General features: G+C 47.0%; 2 protein-coding genes across 4 annotated transcripts; both read left to right on the top strand.

The window, feature by feature from the left end:
- The first annotated feature begins 6,310 nt into the window (after window positions 1–6,310).
- On the top strand, window positions 6,311–12,001 carry acp2 (acid phosphatase 2, lysosomal). Its single transcript, XM_047042542.1, has 11 exons — window positions 6,311–6,498; window positions 7,512–7,607; window positions 7,813–7,899; window positions 8,016–8,168; window positions 8,306–8,404; window positions 9,014–9,103; window positions 9,575–9,707; window positions 9,822–9,910; window positions 10,002–10,108; window positions 10,365–10,540; window positions 10,703–12,001. The coding sequence occupies exons 1-11, from the start codon at window positions 6,406–6,408 to the stop codon at window positions 10,834–10,836; spliced, it is 1,257 nt and encodes a 418-aa protein (XP_046898498.1). The 5' UTR covers window positions 6,311–6,405; the 3' UTR covers window positions 10,837–12,001.
- A 1,093-nt stretch (window positions 12,002–13,094) lies between these two features.
- Window positions 13,095–24,521, top strand: pacsin3 (protein kinase C and casein kinase substrate in neurons 3). Of its 3 annotated transcripts, none has more exons than XM_047042813.1 (11): window positions 13,095–13,530; window positions 16,206–16,274; window positions 18,252–18,352; window positions 18,701–18,857; window positions 19,035–19,270; window positions 19,378–19,533; window positions 19,650–19,825; window positions 20,324–20,444; window positions 21,244–21,374; window positions 21,940–22,124; window positions 22,337–23,175. In XM_047042813.1, the coding sequence occupies exons 3-11, from the start codon at window positions 18,299–18,301 to the stop codon at window positions 22,360–22,362; spliced, it is 1,242 nt and encodes a 413-aa protein (XP_046898769.1). In that variant the 5' UTR covers window positions 13,095–13,530; window positions 16,206–16,274; window positions 18,252–18,298; the 3' UTR covers window positions 22,363–23,175. The 3 variants fall into 3 exon arrangements, with proteins under 3 accessions (XP_046898769.1, XP_046898767.1, XP_046898768.1); XM_047042811.1 differs by lacking the exon at window positions 22,337–23,175 and adding an exon at window positions 23,313–24,521 and having other exon boundaries at window positions 13,098–13,530; XM_047042812.1 differs by lacking the exons at window positions 16,206–16,274; window positions 22,337–23,175 and adding an exon at window positions 23,313–24,521 and having other exon boundaries at window positions 13,098–13,530.
- Window positions 24,522–25,154: the final 633 nt, after the last annotated feature.

Genomic DNA, 25,154 nt, shown 5'->3' on the forward strand with positions numbered 1-25,154 from the left:
GTGAGCCATTTCATAACCCGGCCAGGAATAGTTATTATACACAAGCAGACACACACACACACAAACACCCTCATTATAATAGGATGGTAGGATAACCAGTAAAAGAGCAGCTTGATAACTTATGGTCATTTTCTCTGTTCGCTGGAGCTCTAGTCTCAAAGGAGGATTTGAGTATGAGAGTGTATATGTGTGTGTGTGTGAATGGGAGCTAAAAGGAAAGCATCCGGGCAGAACAAACCAGCCTGTGGGCTAACATGCTACTACGCTAAGACACAGCTCTTACTGTACACATACCCCCTGGCAAGACCTGACTGAACTACTGTACAACCTTTGACCTTTGCTCAGGTCGCTATGGTTAATGCAATTGGTTATGGTCAGATTTGAACTCGGGGGTATTAAAGATCATCTTGAAGGAGGTGATGGCTAGAGGGGCTAAAGTGGAGGGCAGGAGAGAGGGCAGTACAGAAAGGGACAGCACAGTACATGTGAGTGAGCAGTCGTGTGCATGTGCAGGCATCCCCTGCTGTTCAGGGGGGCTAGACGGAGACGGAGACGATGATGTCACCAGACACTTTGGCAGCACAAGAACTTCCTCACTGGACCAGATACAGGCTGACACGCACACACAAACATACGCTCAGACACACATGTAGACGGAAACACACTCAGATGCTCATTCACATACACACACAGACATACGAAATACACCACACTTCCTGGACTGTGCTATTTAGAATATCAACCAGCAGCGCACACAGAAACACAGAGCCTGGTTTAGCTCCCTTCATGTTTGCAGAAACAAGGCAGATTAAGAGCAGATGGAAGCCGCCATGATTAGCTCCGCCAGCTACACAAGTTTATCAGACACAGTCAGAGGCTGCCGAGTGTTGGGGATTAACTTCTTACAGTTTATCACCAAGCAGCACCGCGTTTATTATGGTCTGGTTGCTGCTCCTTCTGCCCAGAGAGGAGAGGAGAGGAGAGGAAAGGAGAAGAGGAGAGGAGAGGAGGAGTCAAAGATGAGAGGATAGGAGAGGACAGGGGAGGGAAGGGAAACTAAAAGACAGTACAGGACAGGACAGGAGGTAAAGATAGGAAGAGAGGACAGTATCAGGGTATCAGATCAGGATAGCAGAGGACAGGAAAGGAGAGGAGAACAGAGGACAGGAAAGGAGAACAGAGGACAGGAAAGGAAAGATCATTTACTATTTGAAGAGGTTCAAAAGTTCCATCTATTACAGGAAGCCATGTTGGTGTCAGAGCCCCCCTCCAGTAATAGACCTGCTCTCTGTATGAGTGTCCATCTGGCAAAGAGAGAGAGCAGAGAGGGGACGAGGAACAGAGCGAGATTTAGGGAGAGGGGTATCCAGTTTGAGAAAGAGAGAGAGAGAGAGAGAGAGAGAGAGAGAGAGAGAGAGAGAGAGAGAGAGAGAGAGAGAGAGAGAGAGAGAGAGAGAGAGAGAGAGAAAAAAAGAGAAACAGTGATGAACAAAGAGGAACAGAGAGCAGGAGAGTGAAAGAGAGAGGGCTGGAGAGCAGGTGCAGACAGACCTGGGGTGAGAGGCTGGAGATATCGGGAGAGACCCCGGCAGCAGAGAGACGGCCTTCCCCCAGAATGGGAGCCGTCCTGGACCATTAGCTCTAATGGCTGTGGTCCTGTAATGTTGTTACTCCGGGAGACCTTGTCGGGAATATTTATATCAAAATGACTAAGTGGACTGTCTCAGTATTGAACCTGAGGATGGGTGTGCGTGTGTGTGTGTGTCTGCTTGTCTGGAACTGATGTCGGGTGGAGAAAGTCTCACTGTTCTTCCTCCTTGTTCTGTATCCCTCTTCCTCTCCACACTGATGTGCATGTGAGTTTAGGGACGTGAAAAATAGTGCATGTTTGTGTTTGTTCAGGGAGACGGCTGGATCGTGTGCCAGTTTCATGTTGAGTCATACATGCTGACTGTGTTGTAGTTGTATGTGAGTAAATGACTTCTTCATGGTCCACCATCGCTCTGCTGTGGAGGTGAGGACAGATGACTAATAGAGACAAGTCATTCAGGGACAATGTGAATGGAGGTTGGTGTCAGGGAAAAGTCCCTCGGAGGAGCTAAGCTCCGGGTATTACTCTGGACTGGTGACAGGTCTGGGACCTAGGCAGAGACTAGGAGGGATTCAGGGAAGGAGGAGAGTAAGCAGGAGAGACAGCAGGGGGGATGTTGGAGAGGACTGAGGAAAACGAGAGGAGAGGGCAGGGGGGCGAAGTGTCAGGTGTCGACTACTCTCATCTACAGTCGTAAATGAGTGCATTTGCACACACACACTATCACAAACACACACACTATCACAAACACACACATTAACAAACACACACATATAAACAAACACACACACACATTATAAACGCACACTTGCCCAAACATACACACACATATTTTGAGTGAAGCCTTCTAAACCATCAGCTGTTATCAGCGTGGGACGCTAATGCTTCTCTGGAGAGATGGATCAGAAGCAAATGCACGCATACGCGCGCGCGCGCACACACACACACAACCCTGACTCTGCCCACACATGCTCCTGACTGTACACACATACAGTAAGCACCACATCTGACTAAAGAAACACATTTCATCTGATCCTGACACACACACACCAGAGAGAGAGAGGATGGAAGAGAGAGAAAGACAAACAGACAGACAGACAAACAGATAGACAGACCGATAGACAGATAGATAGATAGATAGATAGACAGATAGATGTGGAGTGTGGGCGTAGCTGCATGTCAGAGTCAGAGAAGGAGGGCAACCAGAGAGGCTCTCCACAACAAATTCATTATCCTCTCGTCCACAAAAACATGGCTGCCGCACAACGACCCTACAGGAGGCGTGGGTGGGGAGCAGGGGGGCGCCATCACCACAAAGGCTTTGTGCAAAACACTTACCCGCAGCAGCCAATCATGGACCTCCTCCAGCTCTGATGGAACACTGAGTGGGAGGGCAGGTCCTACAGCGCCAACGTGAGCCCAAAGATCTGCCAACGTGAGTTCAAGTGCTTTACTAGGTTAGACATTCACCTTGGGTAGTTTGAGTTAGAATAGGGAGTAGAGCTGGAGTTTGTCAAAACTAAAGTTTAGGGCAAAAGGAGGATTTCAGGTTCACCATCCGGGTTTAAACTACAAGCTCAGTCCCTCCCAACATACATAGTGAGTAGTGTTGGACAGTGGGGCTCCTGACAGAACTTAAAAACACATATGGCACACAGTGAGTAGAAGTGTCTCCATGAAGACAAACACTCAGAGCTCTTCTTGGTGCCGCCTGGGTCTGTAGAGGAGGAAAGACACCTCCTCCTCTTCCACTTCCTCTTCCTTCTCCTCCTCCTCCTCCTCCTCCACCTCCTCTTCCATCTCCTCCTCCTCCTCCTCCTCCACCTCCTCTTCCTTCTGCTCCTCCTCCTCCTCCTCCTCCTCCTCCTCCTCCTCCACCTCCTCTTCCTACTCCTCCTCCTCCTTGTCCTGTCCCTCCTACACCTGCTCCTGCTCCTTCTCCTCTCATAAGGCCGTTGTGGAGATGCTGTCCCTAGAGTCATCTGAGGTGGAGCTGCTAATGAGATTATCCCCCTCATGTCATTATTAAACAACCGCTGCTCCCCCCCCCCCCCCCCCTCTCTCTCTCTCTCTCTCTCTCTCTCTCTCTCTCTTTCTCTCTGCCTTTCTCTTTCTACCCCCTCCCATTCCTCTTCCAGTGTGTTATGCAGCAGGGTAAGAGGGTCTAGTAGCGAATTAGAGCTGTGAAATGACTCCAGTAAATGAGGAGGTGGAGGATGGAGAGAGATGGAAAGACAGAACGGGAGAAAGAAGAGAAAGTACAGAAACAAACTGTCAATGCACACAAAATATATTCTCAATTATTTCTGTCCTCCTCCATCTTCTCTTCCCCTCTCCTCCGCTCTGCCCCCCTCTTCTCCACTCTTTTTCTCTCCTCTACTTGCCTCCCTTCTCCCACAGGTTCAACCAGAATTTACACATGAATACGGGCTATAAAGTTCATAATCAATTAGAGGTCTCCATCACGACAGTGCCCTTTCCCAGCCCGACATCCTCCTCCTGCCTGACCACAGACAGTCTGCTGCCGAGACCTGCTGGCCTTTTTACTTCCTCATTATGCATTCTACCTTTCTACAGCAAACCAGTCCTCATATCCCGTTCACACCAGCCAGTTAGCCAGCCAGTGTGTCAACCACTCAGTTAGTAATCATCCATTCAGCCATCCAGCCAGTAAGCTAGTCAGCTGTCCATTCAGCCGGCCATCCATTTAACCAGTCAGCCAGCTTTACTCTCTGTTTTCTGATCGCTACAGTAGTTTAGTATTTTCATTACATTTTATGGAGACAGGTTTTTCTGCCCAGATAATACTCTCAATCAAGAGGAAAAACGTTCCTGGTGATTTAATGAAATTGTTATTTGAATGACATTCTAGTCGGTAAGCGATATCACAAGCTACAAGATATATAGGAGAACACGGACTGGAGAGGAAATGAAAATGTGGTGTCTTGGGGAGAGACAGAAGGAAAAGATAGCGTGAGTCCTGATAGTCTCTTGAAATGAGTCAGTCAAATAGTTATCAGTACCTCTGTGCTTTATGAGGTAATCAAGTTTGACAGATAATAGATAATGTGATCAGTCACAGTGAGCTAGTCTCACTTCAGGGTAGTCCTTTAAGACTAGGAATAACTTTTTTCTAACAGGGAACTAGCTGTACTTGTCTTAGCTACAATACCAAGCGCTGATTGGACAGACACTCCAGGGACTGAGCTAATCGGAGACTCCGGGGGCAAGTTGATCTGCTCATTTGTCTCAGCTACAATACCGCGTGATGGGGTGAATGTTCCTCACAAACTGACAAACGGATTGGACAGACAATCAGATGTCTATCCCGCTCGGATTGGACAGATGTTACAGGCATTGTGTTTTTTAGACAGACACACTGACACTGAGCTATCCAAGTCACAGCCCTCACTGGGATCATTAGAGCAAGGAGGGGACAGTCTGGACACCCTGTTGGGCCCTCTGAGACCGTCACCACTGTGGGTGATGAAACCCTGAAAACCCCCCCAGCTCTTCAGTTCACCTATGGCTGGGCTTTATTCAGCTGTCTCAGTAATCTCTCTTATTCCACTCTCTATCACTCAGGATCTCTCCACCTCCTTTTTTCTCACTCCATATTTGATTCTCTCCCTCTCTCTCCATCTCTCGCTCCATGTCTTCCTTTCTCCCTCAAGAGATAGTGAGAGATGAAGGGGAGAGACAGAGACAGAAAAAGAGTGAGTGTAAGAGCGAAGGAGTGAGCTTGTAAAAGACAGAACAGCAAGAGGGAGTTATAACAGAAAAAGACAGGAAGTGAAGGCAAGAGATTTAATGAGGAGGATGCAATCATTTTCCACTCCTAATTCCTAATCTTTCTTCATGTACACTACAGTGCTTGTGGGTGTTCTGATAGTGCCACACTGCCACCACGTGGACAAGGAAGTAACAACATGAGAACAATTCTATTTTCTGTTGCTCTTATTTGTTCCTCACTTGCTTTTGGACTACCCTACCTTGGAAACACAAAGCACATGGGTCTGCTGAGGTGAAGCCTCATGCTCTAAGCTGATCTCAACATTCCTGACATCGCTGATGGTATGAGGCTGTCCAAGCACAGCCTGGTCATCTCACACTGACAACTGCTTGTTAAAAAAGTGTTTTCCATTACCCCAAAACAATCAGTAAACAATTAACCAACAAATGAATGCATTTACAAAACGTCTCACCTTGGTCTGAATGCTGAACGAGCATGTAAAAAAAATATCTGTGTCATGCCATGGTGGCCTCCAACTCCCTTGCTAGAGTCACCAAACAACCTGTACTGGATAAGACTGCTGTTCCCCAGGTATGTGTGGTTGTGGCTTTCTAGATCATACTATAGTGTTGAATGTTACATCTATAAGCTGCTGTCCAATGGATCTGACGGATGGGCGTCACTGTTGAGAGAGAATTGACATGAAGAATCAAACAACTTTGACTCACACGTGTCACTTGTCCTGATAACATTACTCTTTAGATATTCACATTCCTTATCTCATCATTGTCTAAGCTAGGAAATACATATACATGGTTACGTTTGGATTTAAATAAAGAACCCTTGTAAATTTCGTACTTTAGACTCATTTAGGGCATTATACTGTAGTCGCCCCCAAAATGTATCTACTCGCGCTATAAACGGGTGTCTTTTTGATTGGCCAAGGAAGCACGCGCACATCGTTACGTGGTGTCTTTAATCCCGCCCATCTTTCGTTGTTTCTGGCAGTAGATTGTTGTGCTAGCTAGCTGGCTAACAGTCAGTCAGGTGTTTTGCTTCTGTCAAGCGTAACTAGCTAACAATGGGCGCTTCGACACTGCCTACGTTTATACTGACATTAGTCGTTGTTTTCAACGAAATTTTGGGAGACAAGAGACTAACATTCGTCACTGTGGTGAGTTGCCATTGTAAAAAAAAGGCTGTTAGACATTTGCTAAATAGTCTGTCTGTGTGCAATCCTTTGAAACCCCAGCTATATGCGAGGCTGCAGTTTGTGAGAATATACAGTACTGTACTGTAGTCTGAAAAGGGAGTTCCAAGTTCAATTTCCTTTTCAGAATATATTCTCACAAACTGGCCTCGCATAGCTGACATACTGAGAAGACAGTGAGGCACCAAAGGATTGCACACAGACAGATTTAGCAAATGTCTACAGCCTTTTATTTTTCAGTCTTTTTTGTAGTCTGAAAAGGGAGTTATATTGGCTCGTTAAAATATTTGTCTAGCCAGACTTGCTAGAAGTCATGCATGATAGTCATTAAGTAGAAAAACTTGGCGTTTCCTAAGCCAAGTTCCACTTATATGGCTACCTTCCAACAGTCTTCTGTAGACTTAAGCTGTCTAGTCATCTCCTAGGGATGTTTGTCTTGTGATCGAAAGGGTTATTGCTCAGTCAGTGTCAGACAAAAGTGAAACCGTAACCAACTCAAGACAAACACATTTTTCATCATTACTTGGCTACAAGTCTTGGTTGATTTTGAGGAAGTGGTCAGGAGTCTACCTGACGCCGCTAATTAACCAGCCTTACATTACTCAACCGGCGAGCGACCTGGAATTATTTTTCTTGCTCACGGCCTGTGACATAGTAAAATACAAAGGTTGGATTAGTCTCAGTTACCGGGCAACACAGTCTGATCGGTAACACGACATAGCTGCATTGTGCTAACTATGCAAAACCAAGTGCAGGGCAGCTTGGACGTTTTTGATGCTTCTGTTTGTCTGTCTCACCTATATGTTTGATAAGGAGGTATGTTTGCATACAGTGGTGGACTGTGTATCCTGTGTTGATCCTAGACCCATAACCCAGACAAGCATTGTTGGGTTTTGCTGTACTCAACAGCGCAAGAAATACGTTTTTCTAGTTCCCAATTAGAGCTATCTATGAAACTACAGTCTCTGTCCTCTCAGCTGTATCGTCATGGAGACAGATCCCCTGTCAAAGCCTATCCTACAGATCCCTATCAAGACAGCTCCTGGCCCCAGGGCTTTGGACAGCTGTCTCAGGTACACATCACTTCTCTAAAATCTCTTGTTTTCTTTCTTGTTCTCTCACAACACTTCCACCTATTTGTATCACTATATAAGTGATACAGCTGTCTTGGGTGACCACTAACCACCACCCCCACACCCTCTCTCTCTTTCTCTCTGTGTCTCTCTCTGTCTGTCTGTCTCTCTCTCTGTCTGTCTGTCTCCCTCTTTCTCCTCCCAGGAGGGGATGCGGCAGCACTTTGAGCTGGGCAAGGTGCTCAGGCACAGATACCAGGGCTTCCTCGATGAAATGTACGACCGACACCAGGTACCTGCTCCCTTACTGGCCATCCAGTCTCTTTCTATAACGACATCATTAGCATCCGTACAATCAGCTGCACCTGTGCATCCAAGGAAGTATAACGAATGAACTCCCCCATCCAGATCTCAGTGAGGAGTACAGACTATGACCGGACCCTGATGAGTGCCCAGGCTAACCTGGCAGGCCTCTATCCTCCCAACGGCTCCCAGGTGTTCAGACCAGGCCTGGACTGGCAGCCTATCCCCGTTCACACTGTGCCCCAGGCGGAGGAGAGGGTGAGCTGGGGCTGGGTGCTGGAGGATAGAGGCTGAGGGACTGGGCCCTTTATGTAGATGGGACTGCTATAGGACTAGGGATTACTGCTGTGCTTTCATATCCGCTCTTTGGTTCTCTCTCCTCCCACCCCCTCCAGCTGCTGTCCTTCCCCATGTCAGATTGCCCTCGCTACCAACTGCTCATGAACGAGACGGAGCAGACACCTGAGTTCCTCAACATGACTGACACTTACAAGGTATTGGCCTCTCATTGCCATCTGCCACTTTTCCACCCAATTGGCGCTGGAACCTTTTGTGCCATCTAGTGAACTTGCATGCGTTTCACCGGTTTTGAGCGGAACCATTCTAATCAAGGATGCGTCATCAAGTGTGTGTTTTTTTGTTGTTTTATTTTAGTTTGTTTATTATTTGTTTTTGAGTTTGAATGAACCCAGCCTAGGCCAGCTCTTCTACAATTGTGGCATACATTTTACTCTTACTCAACCCAATTTTCTAGCTTTTCCTAAAACTCAGGAGATGATCAAATTGTCACCAAGCATTGGGTTTGGCTACCGCACTCTCATTACAATTTCTCACTTGACTCCTCCATTGTCGCCTTCTCCATCGTCCTTTTCCAACCTGTAGAATGACACTGATATCACGGTCCTGACTTAGGTCAAGGAAAACCTGCTATGTTGGAATGCTAGAAACGCACATTTTCTTTTCTGAACTAGTTCATCTGGTTCAAAAAAAGATGTGCAAACCAAAACGGAACCTGTTCCATGTTGGTGGAATCAAAGTGGCCAGCCTGGTTCTGGTATGCACTTTAGACCCTGAGGAACAGTGTGACCATGTTCTCCTGGCAGGATTTCCTAGAGATGGTGAGGAACAAGACTGGTCTGACGACAGCCAACATCCAGTCTGTCTGGAGTGTGCACGACACCCTCTTCTGTGAGGTGAGCAGCACATGAACGACAAAACAAGACAGCACAGCATAGTACACAAGGGAACTGAAGGAATATCAAGAGAATTGAATCTAGTGTGAATTTCAGCAGCAGGGTGAGAGGATGGGAGAGAGAGTGGGGTATGTTGCCTGGCTTCAGTAGTGTGGCCACAGTTGAAGCCCAGGAGACAACAGCTGCTTTCTGTCTTGTGAGTGACCAAGCAGAGGGGAGAACTGGACCCCCCCCCCCTCCTTCTCCCCCCTTGCCACTCTGTCCCCAGGCATTTGTTGTGTCAGCAGAAACGGTCAGTGTTGTCAGGGAAACATGCAGTGTTGATTTCCTTTCTTGCTCAGTTGTAGCCACAGCTTCACATGATCTCTCTCTCTGCCCATAAAAGTGATTGACAGTGTACTTATGTTTGGAGAAATGTATGCACTTGTATTGGCTGGCAATGGTGTGTGTGTGTGCGTGTCTCCTCTCCAGTCAAAGCACAACATGAGCGCCCCCTCCTGGGTGACGGCGGAGGTGATGGAAAACCTGAGGAAACTGAAGGACTTTGGCTTCCAGATCATGTTTGGAGTCTACAAGCAGCAGGAGAAGAGTCGGCTTAACGGAGGTAGGAGAGGGATGGAGGGATAGAGGGAGGGATAGAGGGAGGGATAGACGGAGGGATAGACAGGTAATTTTATTTCACCACTGAAACAAACTGTCTGTCTCCCCTCCCCCCCAGGTATTCTGCTGGGCCAGATAGTGAAGAACATGTCTAAGTTCTCTGTTCCAGACCCCCAGCGTCGTCTACGCATGATGATGCTGTCTGCTGTAAGAACCTTTCTGCTTTACCACATCCTATTTAATGCTTCATCAGCTTTTTAGCACCGTTCCATCAGTGTGTGTGTGTGTGTGTCTGTAGCATGACACCACCATCGTGGCTCTTCAGTCCAGTCTCGGCGTGTTCAACGGCCAGCAGCCTCCATACGCTTCCTGTCACATGTTCGAGCTCTACCAGGAAGACAACGGGTAGGTGGTCGTCACAGAAACGCACTGCAGAAAGGGGTGGTTGTATAAGCTTCAACCTCAGGCCATGTCGGCGTCCTAGTGAAACCGATGCACCAAATTAAATTATTAAACACCTGCAGAGGGCGGTATAGCTTCTCCTAATCTCTCATGACTCAGTCATGACTTAATTAGTTTACATTTTAGAAATATTTACATTTTATTTTAGAAGTAGTTCTATCTGTCCCCCTTATGAGTGTCCTAACCCCCCCCCCCCCAGGTCCCTATCTGTGGACATGTTCTATCATAACGACAGTGCCGCAGAACCCTACCCCATGGTTCTGCCTGGCTGTACCCTCCACTGCCCCTTGGAAGACTTCATCCACCTGACTAGCCCCTCCATCTCAAACGACTGGGAGAAAGAGTGCCAGCTGGACGCCTCTTCCAGGGACTCAGGTACGCTGGGGCTCAGCACCACGACAACGCTCAGACCTTCAAAAACCACCAACTGAAGAGCAGGATTAAATGTTTTTTTACTTGGAGACAATAAACGTGGATATTGCACTAAATCGTCTCCCACCTAATCAGTTTTTTTTTTTCTTGCTGCCCTTCCCTCAGAATTGATGATTGGTCTAGCGGTATGTGGCTGCCTCCTCTTTCTCCTCATCATCCTCCTCCTTACCGTCATGTATCGGCAGAAGGATGTGGGCGGTGGTTACAGTCATGTGATGAATGAGGGGGAGGAGTCCTGACAGATGGGCAAGCTCTGCCTGCTGGGCAGCAGAGGCAGCCGTCGATATGACCCCTGGGACAGCGAGGACGACCTCTGAACTTTTCCCTCCACCTCGCAAATTAACAGCTGGTGTTCTGCCCTGCTGTGACCACTGATTGGCTGTCTACCTGCCACTTGTTGGTGCCACAGGAGAAGGGAACTTCTAGGTTGCTTCTAATCTTGGTCTTGAACTCTGCCTTTTATGTGACGTCCAGTCCTGAGTTTGACCTCTGATAACCAGAGAGTTTATCGCTGAAAGTTGAACTTGTGTGTGTGTGTGTGGCTTGATGCCTGTAGTTCTGGCTGACATTGTAACAGGAACCACAGGGTCCAGACTGTGTACTGTCCTGAGCAGGCCTTCACATTGTGGTCTGAGGCTCATGGCTGATCTGGGGAAAAGGCTTGTGAAACGCTGGTACTACTGTTCCCCTTGAACTATCTCTGATCCCCCCCCTTCCCCCCACAACCACCATCACCCTCCTGTATCACCCCTGTGTAGCATCCCTTGATTTACACTGCAATGCCATTTTTTTTATAACATTGCTAACTGTGTTCATTCCATGTGTGATTCCTGACTAGTTGTTGCTGTGCTCAACCTAAGAATGTTCTTAGAAGAATGTGATGCCTCCTTCACGCAGTCCAAGCTGACACAAGCTTCTGAATTCTAGGATGTTATGAGATCTTCACCATTCTAGGTTGATCTTAACATGGCATCAATGGCCTTCGCCATTATGTTTGAGAATCTTCTGAGACCATTACCATTGGATTCTAGGATGTTCTCTGAGATAATTTACAATAAGCTTTACCAATGTCTTTGTAATAAGGCTTGACATGATTTCAGCAGCTTTCTGATTATTCATCTTGTTTTGTAAAACTAATTAGCAAAGTTTGCATTTTCTGTCAGCGTTTGTACATTTTATTGCATCTAAATTAAGGATCTTGTGTTGTTATTGCAACTTTTCCAATGAGAATGTAATTAATTCACACAATGTATTGTTGTTCCAGCGATAAAGGAATTCTGGGTCCGTTTAGGAGGTTGCCATGGTAAGCTCACAGTATGAGGTGCCACATAATAGTATTGTCTTTTTAACAAGGTTTATCCAATCAGTTCTGGTGTGCTGTCAAATAAAATATTGAACTTTAAATTCCCAGTTGTTAATTGTGAGTGTGACATCCAAACTGAACATGAATGACCATTTAAACATTATGAACAACATAAAAATGTCGAAAATGTACAATTAAATTAAATTGTAGTTATTAAGATTAGCGAGAATTTCATGGTATTTTCAGAGATGACCAAATTGAAAATGTAAAGGGTGTGGAAGTAGGACAGACTTTATTAGAATAATCTGGTGTAGTTTAAAAAAAAAAAAAAAAAAAATCACACTATTTAGAAAAAGTTTTTAAGATTAGTAAGGATGTCATGCCATTTTCAGAGATTGGCAATGTTATATAATTTTGTTAAACATGTAATTGGAAATGTATAGTGTGTGGAAGTAGGCCAGACTTTATTAGAATAATCTGGTGTATTTGAGATTTTTTGACACCATTTTGAAAAAGTTATTAAGATTTGCGTGGAAACTTAACTGAAAAAGTAAAGGCTGTGGAAGTAGCCTATAGGCCTACCAGACATTGTTAGAATATTCTGGTGTCCGTTTGAGGTTTTATATTCATAAAAATATTATAAACGTCAAAATGTTATGGGTAGTTTTCACCCGGTCCCTAACGCAACGCTGCAAAGTAGCGTCTTCCAAATGTGAGAAGAATGTCGAATATGAAATTTACTTCACTTCGGTGTTCTTCTCTAGCCTGGCTGCCAGCCCAACTTGTATGACAACGTCAGGCTAGTTCTTCTCCACCTCTTCTGCGTTGGGATATTCCCTCCACTTCCTGTGGGGTGCGCTGTCGCCTATAACCAGTGAACTGTAAACTACACTCAAAAGAAATGACGGAGCCTTGAAAAACACTGATCCAGCGTTTTTATTTTAAATTTTAACATATATTAAGGGTATAATCAGGTGTTCTGTTCTGTGTTTGTAAACTGCTTATGGAATATTGCATCACTTGAACAAATTATATTTTACTACAATAACTAGACCTATATATCTTGAAATCACAAAGTTTGTGTCTTTTAACTACATCAAACAGAACCCATGACAACATTAACCTCAGTGAAGCAAGTGAACTACTGAACTAGCCTACACTAGTGTGGTCTCTGTATGGGTTTCCTCTGGCCAGGCAACGGTTAACCCTATAATTGGATGAATGGATATTGTGGCGAGGCAGCATCTGATTACGCATGCAAGACCTCTCTAGAACACAGCGAACAATAAGGCCCGCCTGTCTGTCAAACTCCCAGAGGGATATATTTACGGATATATTTGTTTTTCAATGGTTAAATTCACGCGACCTGACCAATTCACGAGTGGAGCGCCCCACCTAGTGAATTTCAAGTGGCTCGAGAATACAGATGGATTCGTTGCAATGGCAGAGGGGGAGCGAGGACCAGTCGTTGTCAACAAACTGTCGTTTCTGAGTTCGTGGTGGAGCACATCGCAATCAAACTAGGACACGAGACTACACGTTGTTAGTCGTGATACAGCGGATCTATAGCAGGTTTCGGTGGTTTGTCAACTAAAGTTCTAACGGAGCAACGACCTCGAGGCTGCAACAGGTAAACCCGAGCGGTGGAATAGTCGCAACTAGTCAACGAGTAACAATGTATCCGCACCATGCCACGTCTGTAAAACTCGCCTGTTATAGATATATAACGCTAGCATATTCATGCGGCTAGTGTATTCCCTCAATAAATTATGGTTGTTTCTTTCTTTGATTACCTAAATCTAGCTTTAGGATTTAATGTAAAATAATTTGTTCTTCCAAATCATCTGAGTACTAATTTAATGTTTAGGTTGGCCTACAGGTTGGTAAGGTAATAAAAGAAGCGGACTATGTTGCCAAATCAACGCGGATTATACCGGTATGGGCCAGCTAGTCTATATATCTACTCAATGGTCATAATCTGCAGACGCAGACTGCTCAAGAGATCTTGGCGTTGATTTAACGTAGGCCCTATACATTATCTAATGTATCCGCGTTCGTTGTTAGCCGCTGACCAGCGTGTATACGCTATTGAGTTACAGGTTTACTGAAAACTCCCTTGTTACAGAGTTTACAGTAGGCCCCTTCCTCAACTGCCCTACAGTGTGGCGAAAACGAGAGTGCCCTAATGGCTGCACTTCACAAGGACAAAATAGTTTGTTGATTGTGTCCTACGGGTGTCCATTAATGCAATAAATTATAATGTGCCATCTAGTGCAAGACAATTCAATAACGTGTCTTTATGAATGCCCTTCTAGTTGAGAACGTAATGACGTGCCTGTAAAGTTAGCGTGACGTTGTCATACTCATAATTCTAGTCAGAATATGAGTCTGAAACCGCTCCGTTGGGCTGTGAATATGGGGCGTGTTTCAACCAAACCCGGGGAAAAATGCCTCTTCGCTAAATTGGATAGCCCTTCAATCAATCAGAGCAACGTAATATGTTATTTGTTGAAAACAAATTTAACCCAAGTGCTCTTTGGTGACGTGGTTGATTACGTTATCGTTGATCATCTGTCCATCCGCCGTGACAATTTGATTGGTCCGAACAGCTCCTACTCGGACATACTTTTTCACCAAAACTAGCGACCCCAGACCCAACTTCCCGACCAATTTTTTTTGTGGGCGGGCTAAATTGGGCTGGCAACCAGACTTCTGTAAGGTATCCTTATGGTCTAAACTTGATGTTCCTCTATCTGGGTGGCCTTCATTACAATTGAAAACGGTGCCGTTCCCACTATGTTGACTACATGACAGTGTCCCAAAGGGTGCCCTTTCCAGTAGAGAAAATCTAATGCAGTCCTGTATATGGTCCTACGGGTGAAGAAAGCACGGAAGTGTGCAATTTGGGTGCTCCTCTAATGGACAAGTGCCCCTCAAGTGTATAGTGATCCAGTGCTCTAAATGATGTCACTACATGAGTAAGAATGTGGGGAAGTTTCATAACGGTTGCCCGTGAAAACAGGGATGCCACCAAATTGGTTGTGGTTACATTCATAATATGGATTACTTTATAACGTGTTAATCTTAATCAAGGATGAAGACAATTTCATCACAAATAATGCATCATAGCTTTTTGTGTGCTGGCCCCATGTTGTGTTAGTATGTCCCCTTTTATTTTTTTTGCCCTTGCCCTTCAAACAGCCAGAGTCTGCCACTGTAGCTCAGCAACATTCGAACCTTCCTGCACCCCCAGCCAGGCCACTGTTTAGTGGAAGTATGGACTCGTTTTTATACCACACCTACTCTGCCACTGTATAGGGTGGGTTCTCAAGGTTTCTGAAATGTGTGTGTTAATAAATATACAAGAAAACATGTCCACACACGTGTGTGTTTGTGTGGTTCTGTTCTATAAACAGTTTCTTGAAAGCTGAGCCTTCTGCTGTGGGTTGGAAATGACAGCGTCAGTCCATCAGTCTGGGAGAGCACATGGTCAGGAGCAGGCTGACTCGTCCCTCTCTCTTCTCCACTCCTCTTCCTTCCAGTCCACTCTGCCCCTCCGTGCCAGGCCTCTGTTCTTCTCTCCTCGACTCCTCTTCTTTCTACTCCTACGCCACTCTTCTCCTCACCACTCCTGTGGTGTGTGGAGTCTGTGAAGGCTAGAAGGAAAGAGGACAGGTTGGGACCTGACATTGTCGTTGGAGGAGGAATGTGGGCACGGTGGTGGGTGTGGTCTCCAGTGTAGGAGAGATTGTTCCTGTGTCAGAGGTGTAACTGAGGAGAACAACAGGTCTCAGAACTACCAGGCCTTGATGGCAGTGTGTTAGTGAGCTTGTAGGTGGTGTCAGTGTTGGCAGCAGTTAACAGGTATTTAACAAAAAAGAGGGCATCCCAATAAGCAAAATCCCAGCTGGTTATTTTGGAGGTGTGATGTGCCCTGACCCCTCTAGACCCCTTCCCTCTCCCACTCCCCAAGACCAAGATCACTCCTCCTCTCCCTCCACTCATCATCCACATCTCCATGTGTGGCATTTCACCCTCCTCTTCAGAATCTAACACCTCCCACACTCAGCATCTATAACAGTCGACTAACCAGCCAGCTAGCTAGTCAGTCAAGCAGCAAGCCGGTCAAGCCAGTCACCTACAACACAGCCAGTTAGTCGGGCAGCTAGCTACCCAGGCAGCTACAGGGACCTGGTGTGGATCTCCAATGACTCACTGAGACTCTGTCGGTTATAGTCACAGGCTTCGTCCTTCTCTCTCCTCTTTTCTCTGGAGTAATCATCCTCCCCTCACTCTCTCCGTCAGGGCCGGAGAGAAAACACCAGTCCTTATCAGAGACGCACCCTCTTCTCCTCCGTTTTCCTCTCTTACTGGGTAAGTCCGCTCCTTCACTTCTCAGTCTACAGCTGGGTGCTGCCACTCCCACTGGGATTCTACTGTAGTTCTACTGGGATTTTTACTTTGTGTGCCGGGTCAGCGTAGCTGCAGTAGAGCGTAATGGACAAAGGTTTTGGAGGTCTAGGCTAGGCCAGAGTAGGTCAGGCCAGGCTAGGCCAGGCATGGAGAAGCACATGGTGCTGTACATTAATCAGATTAATGATAACCAGTTTCCAGAGGGGCTTAGTGGCCTGGCCTGCCTTCCCTGACCCACTTCCACCTCCTCCTCTTCTCTCCCTTCTTCTTCTCTCTGCTCGGGTATCTTCTCCTCCAACAAAACCTATGTGTAAACCTTGAATGTAAATGAGTTCCACATGCTTACAAGTTGTCTTCTTGTAACCACATCTGAAGTGTGTGTGCGCGTGTGCGTGCGTGCGTGGAGGAGGAGGGGTACAAGCTTCTGTCATGGGTTGTGAATGTGCAGCCATGTGGTGTGCAGCCCAGTCTCCTGTCTGTGTGTGGAGTCCTCCAGGACCCACACACAGTAGGCTTACTGCTGTACTACTACAGCCTTGCTCCTCCTCCTCCTCTTCTTCCTCCATCAGCTCAGACATATGACCCTCCCCAATGCAACCCCCCATCCGCCCCCCCGCCCCCTCCCTCCGCCATTCCCCTATAAACACACACTGCTCCTACAGAGGAGCTGCTGTTTGATGTCAGCCAGCCCTGTCAGCCCAGAGACTCTGATTATCCTCCCCCCTCCCCACCGGTCTCCAGTTAGTCACCCTGACAGACCTCAGTACATTGTGGACACACTATGGAGTCACTGACCGAGGGAACACACACATATTTCTAGAGTTCTCTCACTCACTGTGTGTGTGTGTTTATGCATGTTTCTTTTGTTGTGGTTTATTGTTATCGTCAGTTCTGTGAGTGCCAGCGATGTGTTTGCTGTGCTTGAAAGGTATGAACTCTGGGTAAAGATGCCTCCTAGAAGTCCTGGTCCTGATTCTGGGCTTCAGAATTCTGTGTTGATTTTCAGTATGACCAGCATCACTAGGACAGGCCTGGTAGGGAGGGATAAGTAACTGCAGGTCAACAGTGTGCCCCCTCCCTCTCTCTAAAAGAATCCTCTGTAACTTTTTTATGATGCATTTCCAATCTCCTCTTCTTTCTTCCATTTCATCTCCTTTTCTCTTCAGTTGTCGTAATCCAGAAGGAAGACTGAGGTCTCAGGGGAAGTGTGTGTGTGTGCGCGCACAGACCTAGTTGCTGGGGCCTGTCGGTGTGTCTCTGCTCTGGTGACTACTGTTAAAGCAGACAGGATATCCCTGACCCCTGGTCAACCCTGTCATGCCCATGTGCCATAACACAAAGACACATACAAACCAATAGTGTGTGTGTGTGTGTGGATGAGAGAGAGGGAGAGAGATAGAGTGAGTGTGTGGCAATGTAATTAGAAATGTAATAAGTAAGCTTCTCACAACTGCTCTTCATTCTGCATGTTTGTGGGAGATGCCTATCCTGCTGGCATACTTTCCAATGGCCCCTCACACACACACACACACACAAACGCACGCACACACACACACACAGACACATCCCGTGATGTAGTAGTGACTGGCCCAGGCCACACTGTGTTGTCTAACACAGGAAGTTGTTGTGGCTCTGATGGGAAGCTGAATGACCTTGGCAACAGGGCCATCCAATCAGGTGTGAGCTGTGAGGATGTGAAGGATGAGGCTACAGGAAGTCCTGGGGTCGTCTGTCTTTAGGGAGGTCATCTGCTGGACATGGACAGGCAGGCAGGCAGGGAGGGAGGCAGGCAGACTGTCTGGCTGACAGGCTGTCTGTTACCAGGCTGTTGGTCTGTTAACAGGCTGTCTGTTTGTTACCATGCTGTCTGTTTGTTACCAGGCTGTCTGTCTGTTACCAGGCTGTCTGTTTGTTACCAGGCTATCTGTCTGTTACCAGGTTGACCGCTAGCCGCCATCATTCCGTGCTGCAAGGGTGACCCGGCCATGTCCTCCAACGGAGACCTGAGAGACATGGGCAGCAGCGACAGCTTCTGGGAGGTGAGGACACACACGTACACACACCCTGCATTTTACCAGGAAGCTTGGGAAACTTGCATGTTAACAAAAGAAACACCCCACACACACTTGACTGTGTAACACATGTACACACACACATGCTTAATGAGTCCCTGTTGACTCTTCCTTTCCATGAGCCACACTGCTTCTCTCTCGCACGCACGCACACACACAAACACACACACACACACACCCTCTTCTCCAGGCCAGTTCCCACTTGCAACAGACACCTATCCTATGATGTAGCTGTCTCTACACTGGCTCTACGCCCTGCCTGCCTAACCACATACCTGCTCTTCTATTTGTATGCGTGTCTGTGCACATGTGTAGCCGGGTAACTACAAGAGGACAGTGAAGCGCATCGATGATGGCCACCGTCTGTGTAATGATCTGGTCAGCTGTTTCCAGGAGAGAGCCAAGATAGAGAAGAGCTACTCCACACAGCTCAGCGACTGGGCCAGGAAGTGGAGGGGCGTGGTCGAGAAAGGTGAGCAGGAATGACCTGCGCAACAAACATCACCTGGGATGAACTACGCTTCCCACGGGGCTTCACTACCAGTATATTTCAAAATATATACAGTATATATCATTGAATCAGAAATCGGGTTATGCTGAAGGAAATGGAACAGTTTAAAGTGAAGTATTCTGAATGCTGTTCCTCCAGGGCCTCAATACGGGACACTAGAGAAGGCGTGGCACGCCTTCATGCTGGCTGCTGATAGGCTGAGCGAGCTGCACCTGGAGCTGAAGGAGCGCCTGGCAGGCGAGGACAGTGAGAAGGTGCGCTGCTGGCAGAAGGAGGCCTTCCACAAGCAGATGATCGGGGGCTTCCGTGAGTCCAAGGACGCTGATGAAGGGTTCCGCAAGGCCCAGAAACCCTGGGTCAGGAAACTGAAGGAGGTGGGGCTTATTCAAATCTCCCTCTTTCTTCCTCTCTGTCTCTCTCTCTCTCTCTTGCGGTCTGTGACGGTGATTGTGTGGCTATCTCTGTGACCCCTGACTCCCAGGTGGAGGCGTCCCGGAAGAGCTACCACCAGGCCCGCAAGGAGGAGCGCACCGCCATTACCAGGGAGACGCACGCAAAGGCGGACACCACCAAGTCTCTGGAGGAAGTACGGAAGTACAGCGAGCGCGTGGAGCGGTGCAGTGAGGAGGCCGAGAAGGTACTGCTGTGTGTGTGTGTGTGTGTGTGTGCGTGTAGTTGTAATGAGATCCACTGTTCTCAAGACTGTAAACTGGAGTGTTAACCTGCCAGTAACTGCTGCATGTGTGTATTTAGGCCAAGGATCGCTATGAGAAGGCCCTGGATGAGCTGAACCGGGTGAACCCTCGCTATATGGAGGACATGGAGCAGGTGTTTGACCTCACTCAGGAGGCAGAGAAGAACAGGCTCTGCTTCTTCAAGGAGGTGCTACTGGACATCCACACACACCTGGACCTCTCCTCCCGCGATGGGTAGGACACAAACAACACACACAAAAACCCTACTGGACCGTACAGCACCATTTCTTTCTTAACTATGAGTGAGGGTGTTTACTGGTTCACTATTGATCAAGTCTCTTGGTTTGTGTGTGTGCCTAGGGAGTGAATGAAACTCCAGAGATGTTGTTTATTAACCAACAACCTTGTATCGTCCTCCAAGCACTGTTTACTGTTTAAACACTGCTTAGGTTACTATGTCAACGCTGTCCCTCACACTGAGTAAATATTCAGTGGAATTTGACCACAAATTTGGCAACATGGCCAAATACCCATGAAACCTGTCCTGAAATTCGAACTAATATATAGCAGGAAATGTACCAATCCAATTATAAATGTATAACTATACCTACATAACTGTAACTATGTACTAAAATACTATATAATAAATGTGTTTTTCTGCACACCAGTTGTGTGTGTGTTAGTATAACTATTAGACTCGGCCTGTGATTGAAATGTGAGATGTCCTATCAGGTTTAACGCTCTGTACCGGGACCTTGGCCAGACCATCAACTCAGCCAATGACAGCGAGGACCTGAAGTGGTGGAGGAATACACACGGACCTGGGATGGGCATGAACTGGCCCCAGTTTGATGTGAGACACAAACACACACACATTATCACATATATGTATACACACACACATAAATACAAAGACATAATCATACACACACATACTCTTGTTTCATTTCCTGGTTACTAACCGGTATAAAGTTGTTGGTTGCCATGTTGGTTGCCAGGCGATGCATTCCAGAGGTAGCCTGGTAAAAGGAGCCTGTTGTGTTGGAGGGTGGAGATGAGTGGGCCCTGGAATGCTGGTTGGCTCTCTGAGCCAAGCCCCTCCCCTCTGCTCCTCTATCCAGCAACTAGACAGTAACCCTTCCAAACCCCATCCCCCCTCTCAGCCCCAGAGACAGGCTGGCAGAGACAAGCTGGCAGAGACGGGCTGGCAGAGACAGGCTGGCAGAGACGGGCTGGCAGAGACAGGCTGGCAGAGACAGGCTGGCAGAGACAGGCTGGCAGAGACAGGCTGCCAGAGACAGGCTGCCAGAGACAGGCTGCTAGGGCAAAGTGGGGAAGGTTGGCAGAGAGGTTGGCAGGGAAGCAGGCATCCTCTGGCGTTCCCACAGCTCAGAGCTCCTCCCACACAGAAGCTCCATTGTCTTAGTGGCCTGGCTGGTCAGATTGAGAGCTGCTCTGGACAACCAGAACCTGGAGCTCTGCTCCTCCTCCCCCTCTCCTTTCCTCCTCACTTCGTCTGGGTTCATTGTGCCAAAAGGGTGTGTCTGATGGTTGAAACCGATTACTTACAATAGACTTGATACCTGACCCAACAAGATGAAAGACATGGCCGTAATCCGTGTGTGTGTGTGTGTGTGTGTGTGTGTGTGTAGGAGTGGTCCCCGGAGGCGAACTGTTCCATCGGCAGGAAGGAGAGGAGCAGTTGTGCAGATGATGTGGTCACTCTCACCAACATTGTGTCATCAGGGAAGGAGGCTCCTCCCACCCCCCAAGAGAACACCAGGTACCAGGACCACCATGACCTGCTGGTGGGAAAGGGGTTTGGGGATTTGTACTTGTGACCCAGACCAGGCCAGAGTTGTTCACTCAGAGTTAGGGTAGATTCCAGGCCCAAACTGAATAGAGCTTAAGGTGTCTGGGGTCTTATGGAGGCTGCTTCCTGTTCCCAGCATGCCTCACTCACTAGTCTGTAATTAAAAGGATAATGCTGAGTCAGGGCCCAAGGGTTAGTGTGTGTGGGGGGGGGTATTAATTTGTATGTTTTTGTCTTTTCTTTGTTTGTGTCCTCTTTTTGTGTGTTTGATGTAAACCTGTGTGTTCCTTTATTGTTCATACACAGTCACCAGTGAGATCTGATTACCAGAACAAGTCCTTGTGTTCGGGGGGAAGGGGGAGGAGGAGGAGGAGGGGGGGAGGGGTGTTAAAATGTCTACCAGCACCCTCTGCTGGGAAAGAGGGAATTACAAAGTTTAATCATGTTAAAACCCAGTCAGCATTGCTGTCAGAGGTGGACTGTTACTGACTCTTGTGTGTGTTTGTGTGTGCACGCACGCATGTGTGATTCCCAGGGTGACAAAGGACTACTCCTCTGATTGGTCAGATGAAGACAGCCCTAAGAAGGGCCTTTCAGCCAACGGGCTGGGTGAAGAGGAGGTGGAGGAAGAGGAAGAGGAGGAGAAGGTAGCGGCCGTGAGAGTCAAAGCACTATATGATTACACTGGCCAGGAGGCTGACGAGCTGAGCTTTAAAGCAGGTATTAATCCTTACTAATGCTTATTAATGACATACACACAAACACACGCACATACACACATACGCACAAAAAGCTCGTGTAAAAAAAAAATCTGCATGTTTGCCTCTGCTTCAGCCGGCTATACCAACAGTACTCATAACCTGTGGGTATGGGTACCTGTGTGTGTGTACTTGTGTAAGAATATGATACACTCTCACTGTCTGTATCCATAGGACCCACTGTTGTATGTGTGGGGTAGTCATGGTTTCCAGTGTGAATGTAACAAACCATTTATGGAGTTATCCAGCCTGACAGAAGGAGGTGTAACGTTCATAACTGATCTATCAAACCACTATGATTATCAGATGATAACTATAGTATGTCTAAACCCTCTCACCGCTTCCTGAACCATCAACATGGCTGGTAAGTGTTCAGGATGTTGTCATAGTACTGTGGCATATTATTATTATTAATTAATGATATTAGGAATAAATTCACCATACTTGTTCTGACAGGTCAGAGATCCACTTTTTAAAATGTATCCTGTACCAGGAGCGTGTTCATCATATGGTGGCTGCTCGAATGTGATTGGCCTAGGTTTTTCTGAGGAACCAGGACGGAACTGTGCTTTCATCGTTTGATTGGCAGGTTGATCCTGTCGAGCCCCTCCCCCCCTGGGGAGCGTTGGTGTAAAGAAATCTGTCTGCCTGGCATCGTATTCTGTGATTGGCTTGATCCCTGTCAGCTCCTGGTCCAATCAGGCTTCCTGTGGTGCTAAGCCAGTCTGAGCCCCTCTGGGGGGCGGAGTTGCGCACGGACGGATTCTGTCAGAGATCTGCTGTGATAAGATCCACAACCCTCCTGACTAATAACATGCATAGACATGACTTTCTTTAGAGTTAGGGTTAAGGTCTGGCCTGGTCTATAACCTTCAAATAAACTCATGTCTCTTATGGTATATATCCTGGATTACCATCAGCCGAGGTAAAACAGGGACAGTGTTACAGGACTCAATGTGTCCTTGGTCTGATCTGTGATCCTCTGGGAGGCAGGGGGGGGGCAAGGATACCACTCTCTGGAGTGGAATGGATCCCTAGATGAGGTCTAAAGAGGTCTATTGGCTTTCAGGTCAGACACTGGTCTGAATACAGATGGAGAGATGTATGGAAGTGGTGTATTTATTGAGGTCAACTTCTGCTCCTCCTCCAGGTGAAGAGTTGATGAAATTGGGAGAGGAGGATGAGCAGGGCTGGTGTAAAGGCCGACTGACCAGTGGAAAGATGGGCCTCTACCCCGCCAACTACGTCCAGGCTGTGACCTCCTGATGCCCTGCCAACCCCATGCCCATAACCACCCAAACCCTGCCCCTGGACATTCCGCCAACAACACAGAGGCACCGGGAACGTCCCCATGGTAACTTGCGTTGCAGAAGTGGTGGAAGCTACTAGACCAGCGAGCTGGAATACTGAATTAACTAAACCCCTCCCCCTCAGACTAACCAGAAGACTAGTCACCAGAGGACAGTCACCATACGACTAGTCAAGAACAAAGTTAATACTACAGACTACACGTACTGTTTACAAAAATTGTACTTGTTACAAGAGCCAGACCTAGACCAGATCCATCTAGACCAAACCAAGACCCACCCAGTGCCTTACTAAAGAGTTCTGCTGGCTGGTATGACTGTCAGACAGACCTCCAGTGAGGGGCGAGCAGTGCCTCGGCCCCCCCTAGTGGACCAGTCCTGACATGACAGACAGCCCAGAGTGATCAAGGTGGGGCTCTGGTCAAAACTCACCTTTCTTCTCTCTTCATGTTCAAACTGTCTATGTACAGTTTGAGTTACTGTTAGTGGTTCTGAAGAGCAGAGAAGCACATCAGCCATAATGTATATCTAGTATGGCCCAGCTGCTCCTCATCTCTTCATTTCAAGTTTCTGAATCCTTAAAAGGCATTTTAAGGGTAAACTTCAGATAATGCTGATGTAATTTAGTTCTTCAAACCCATGTTTGTGATCTGTGTGTGTTAAGACCAGATGTTTCCTCTCTGAATGGTAAGGGGTGTTTTATGTCGACACACAGACCCTATCATCCAGCACTTGATTCTGCTCATGGTAGATTTCTACATTCAGACTTTTAATTGCTTTTTAATTTATTTTCAACTTTTAAATCATTTAATTCATGTTTTTTTTTGTCATGAACTAATCAGACTAAAGTTGTAAGAATGAGGATTTAAGGGAAGTACTGAGAAAAGGGTTAGGGAAGTGTCTGTGGGTGATGTAGAGGTGTGTGAGAGAGATAGAGAAAAGTGTGTGTGTGTGTGAGAGAGAGATGTGTGTTTTGTGTGGTCCTTTAGACCACACTGTCAGACACAATCATGTAATCCATTGTACTTTGCAGAATAAACACTTGAATCAGACCTGAGTCTGGAGTGCTGGTTCATTATCTTTACATGATTCTTCTCTACTGAAATACCACAGCCTCATCGGATTAATGAAGTTTAGCATGCTGAACGGACTCGTCTGTAAAAACACCGTTTTCAGGGACCTGTTTACAAAACAAAGGCTGTGTTAAAAAATCTAAGAACAGTCATGCTTGCTTTATCCATTGCAATGTAATGTATTCAATAAGCAGATTTCATCCAAAGCGACATATAGTACAAGGGGGATTTGAACTGTGACCTTTTGATCTGCAGTGAAGTGCTCTAACCACTGAGCTATTCCCTCCATCTTGACTTAATGCAGTGACACGGTACAACCCTCTGTTATGGTGTTATTATCCAGCTGGAGTTGTTAAGCTGCTTGCCCACTGCCCAGACACACACAGTGCAGTGAAAGGTACAAAGAACCACACAACCAGTATCAAAACTGTTAAAAGAATGGTCAGCAGTGTGTACATGACTGAAGGGGAGATCCAGTATTTGCCTAAGGAGCAGAAAGCTTCAACACTATAACAAGGGAACAGCTTAGTAAGTCATATATCAGCATGAGCCCTGGGCTTCAGCCACGCTCACTGCCCGTCTACCCTCACCCTCCCTTCTGAAATGTCAAGG

The sequence above is a fragment of the Hypomesus transpacificus genome, chromosome 19 (genome assembly GCF_021917145.1).
Source record: "Hypomesus transpacificus isolate Combined female chromosome 19, fHypTra1, whole genome shotgun sequence".
Taxonomy (NCBI): domain Eukaryota; kingdom Metazoa; phylum Chordata; class Actinopteri; order Osmeriformes; family Osmeridae; genus Hypomesus; species Hypomesus transpacificus.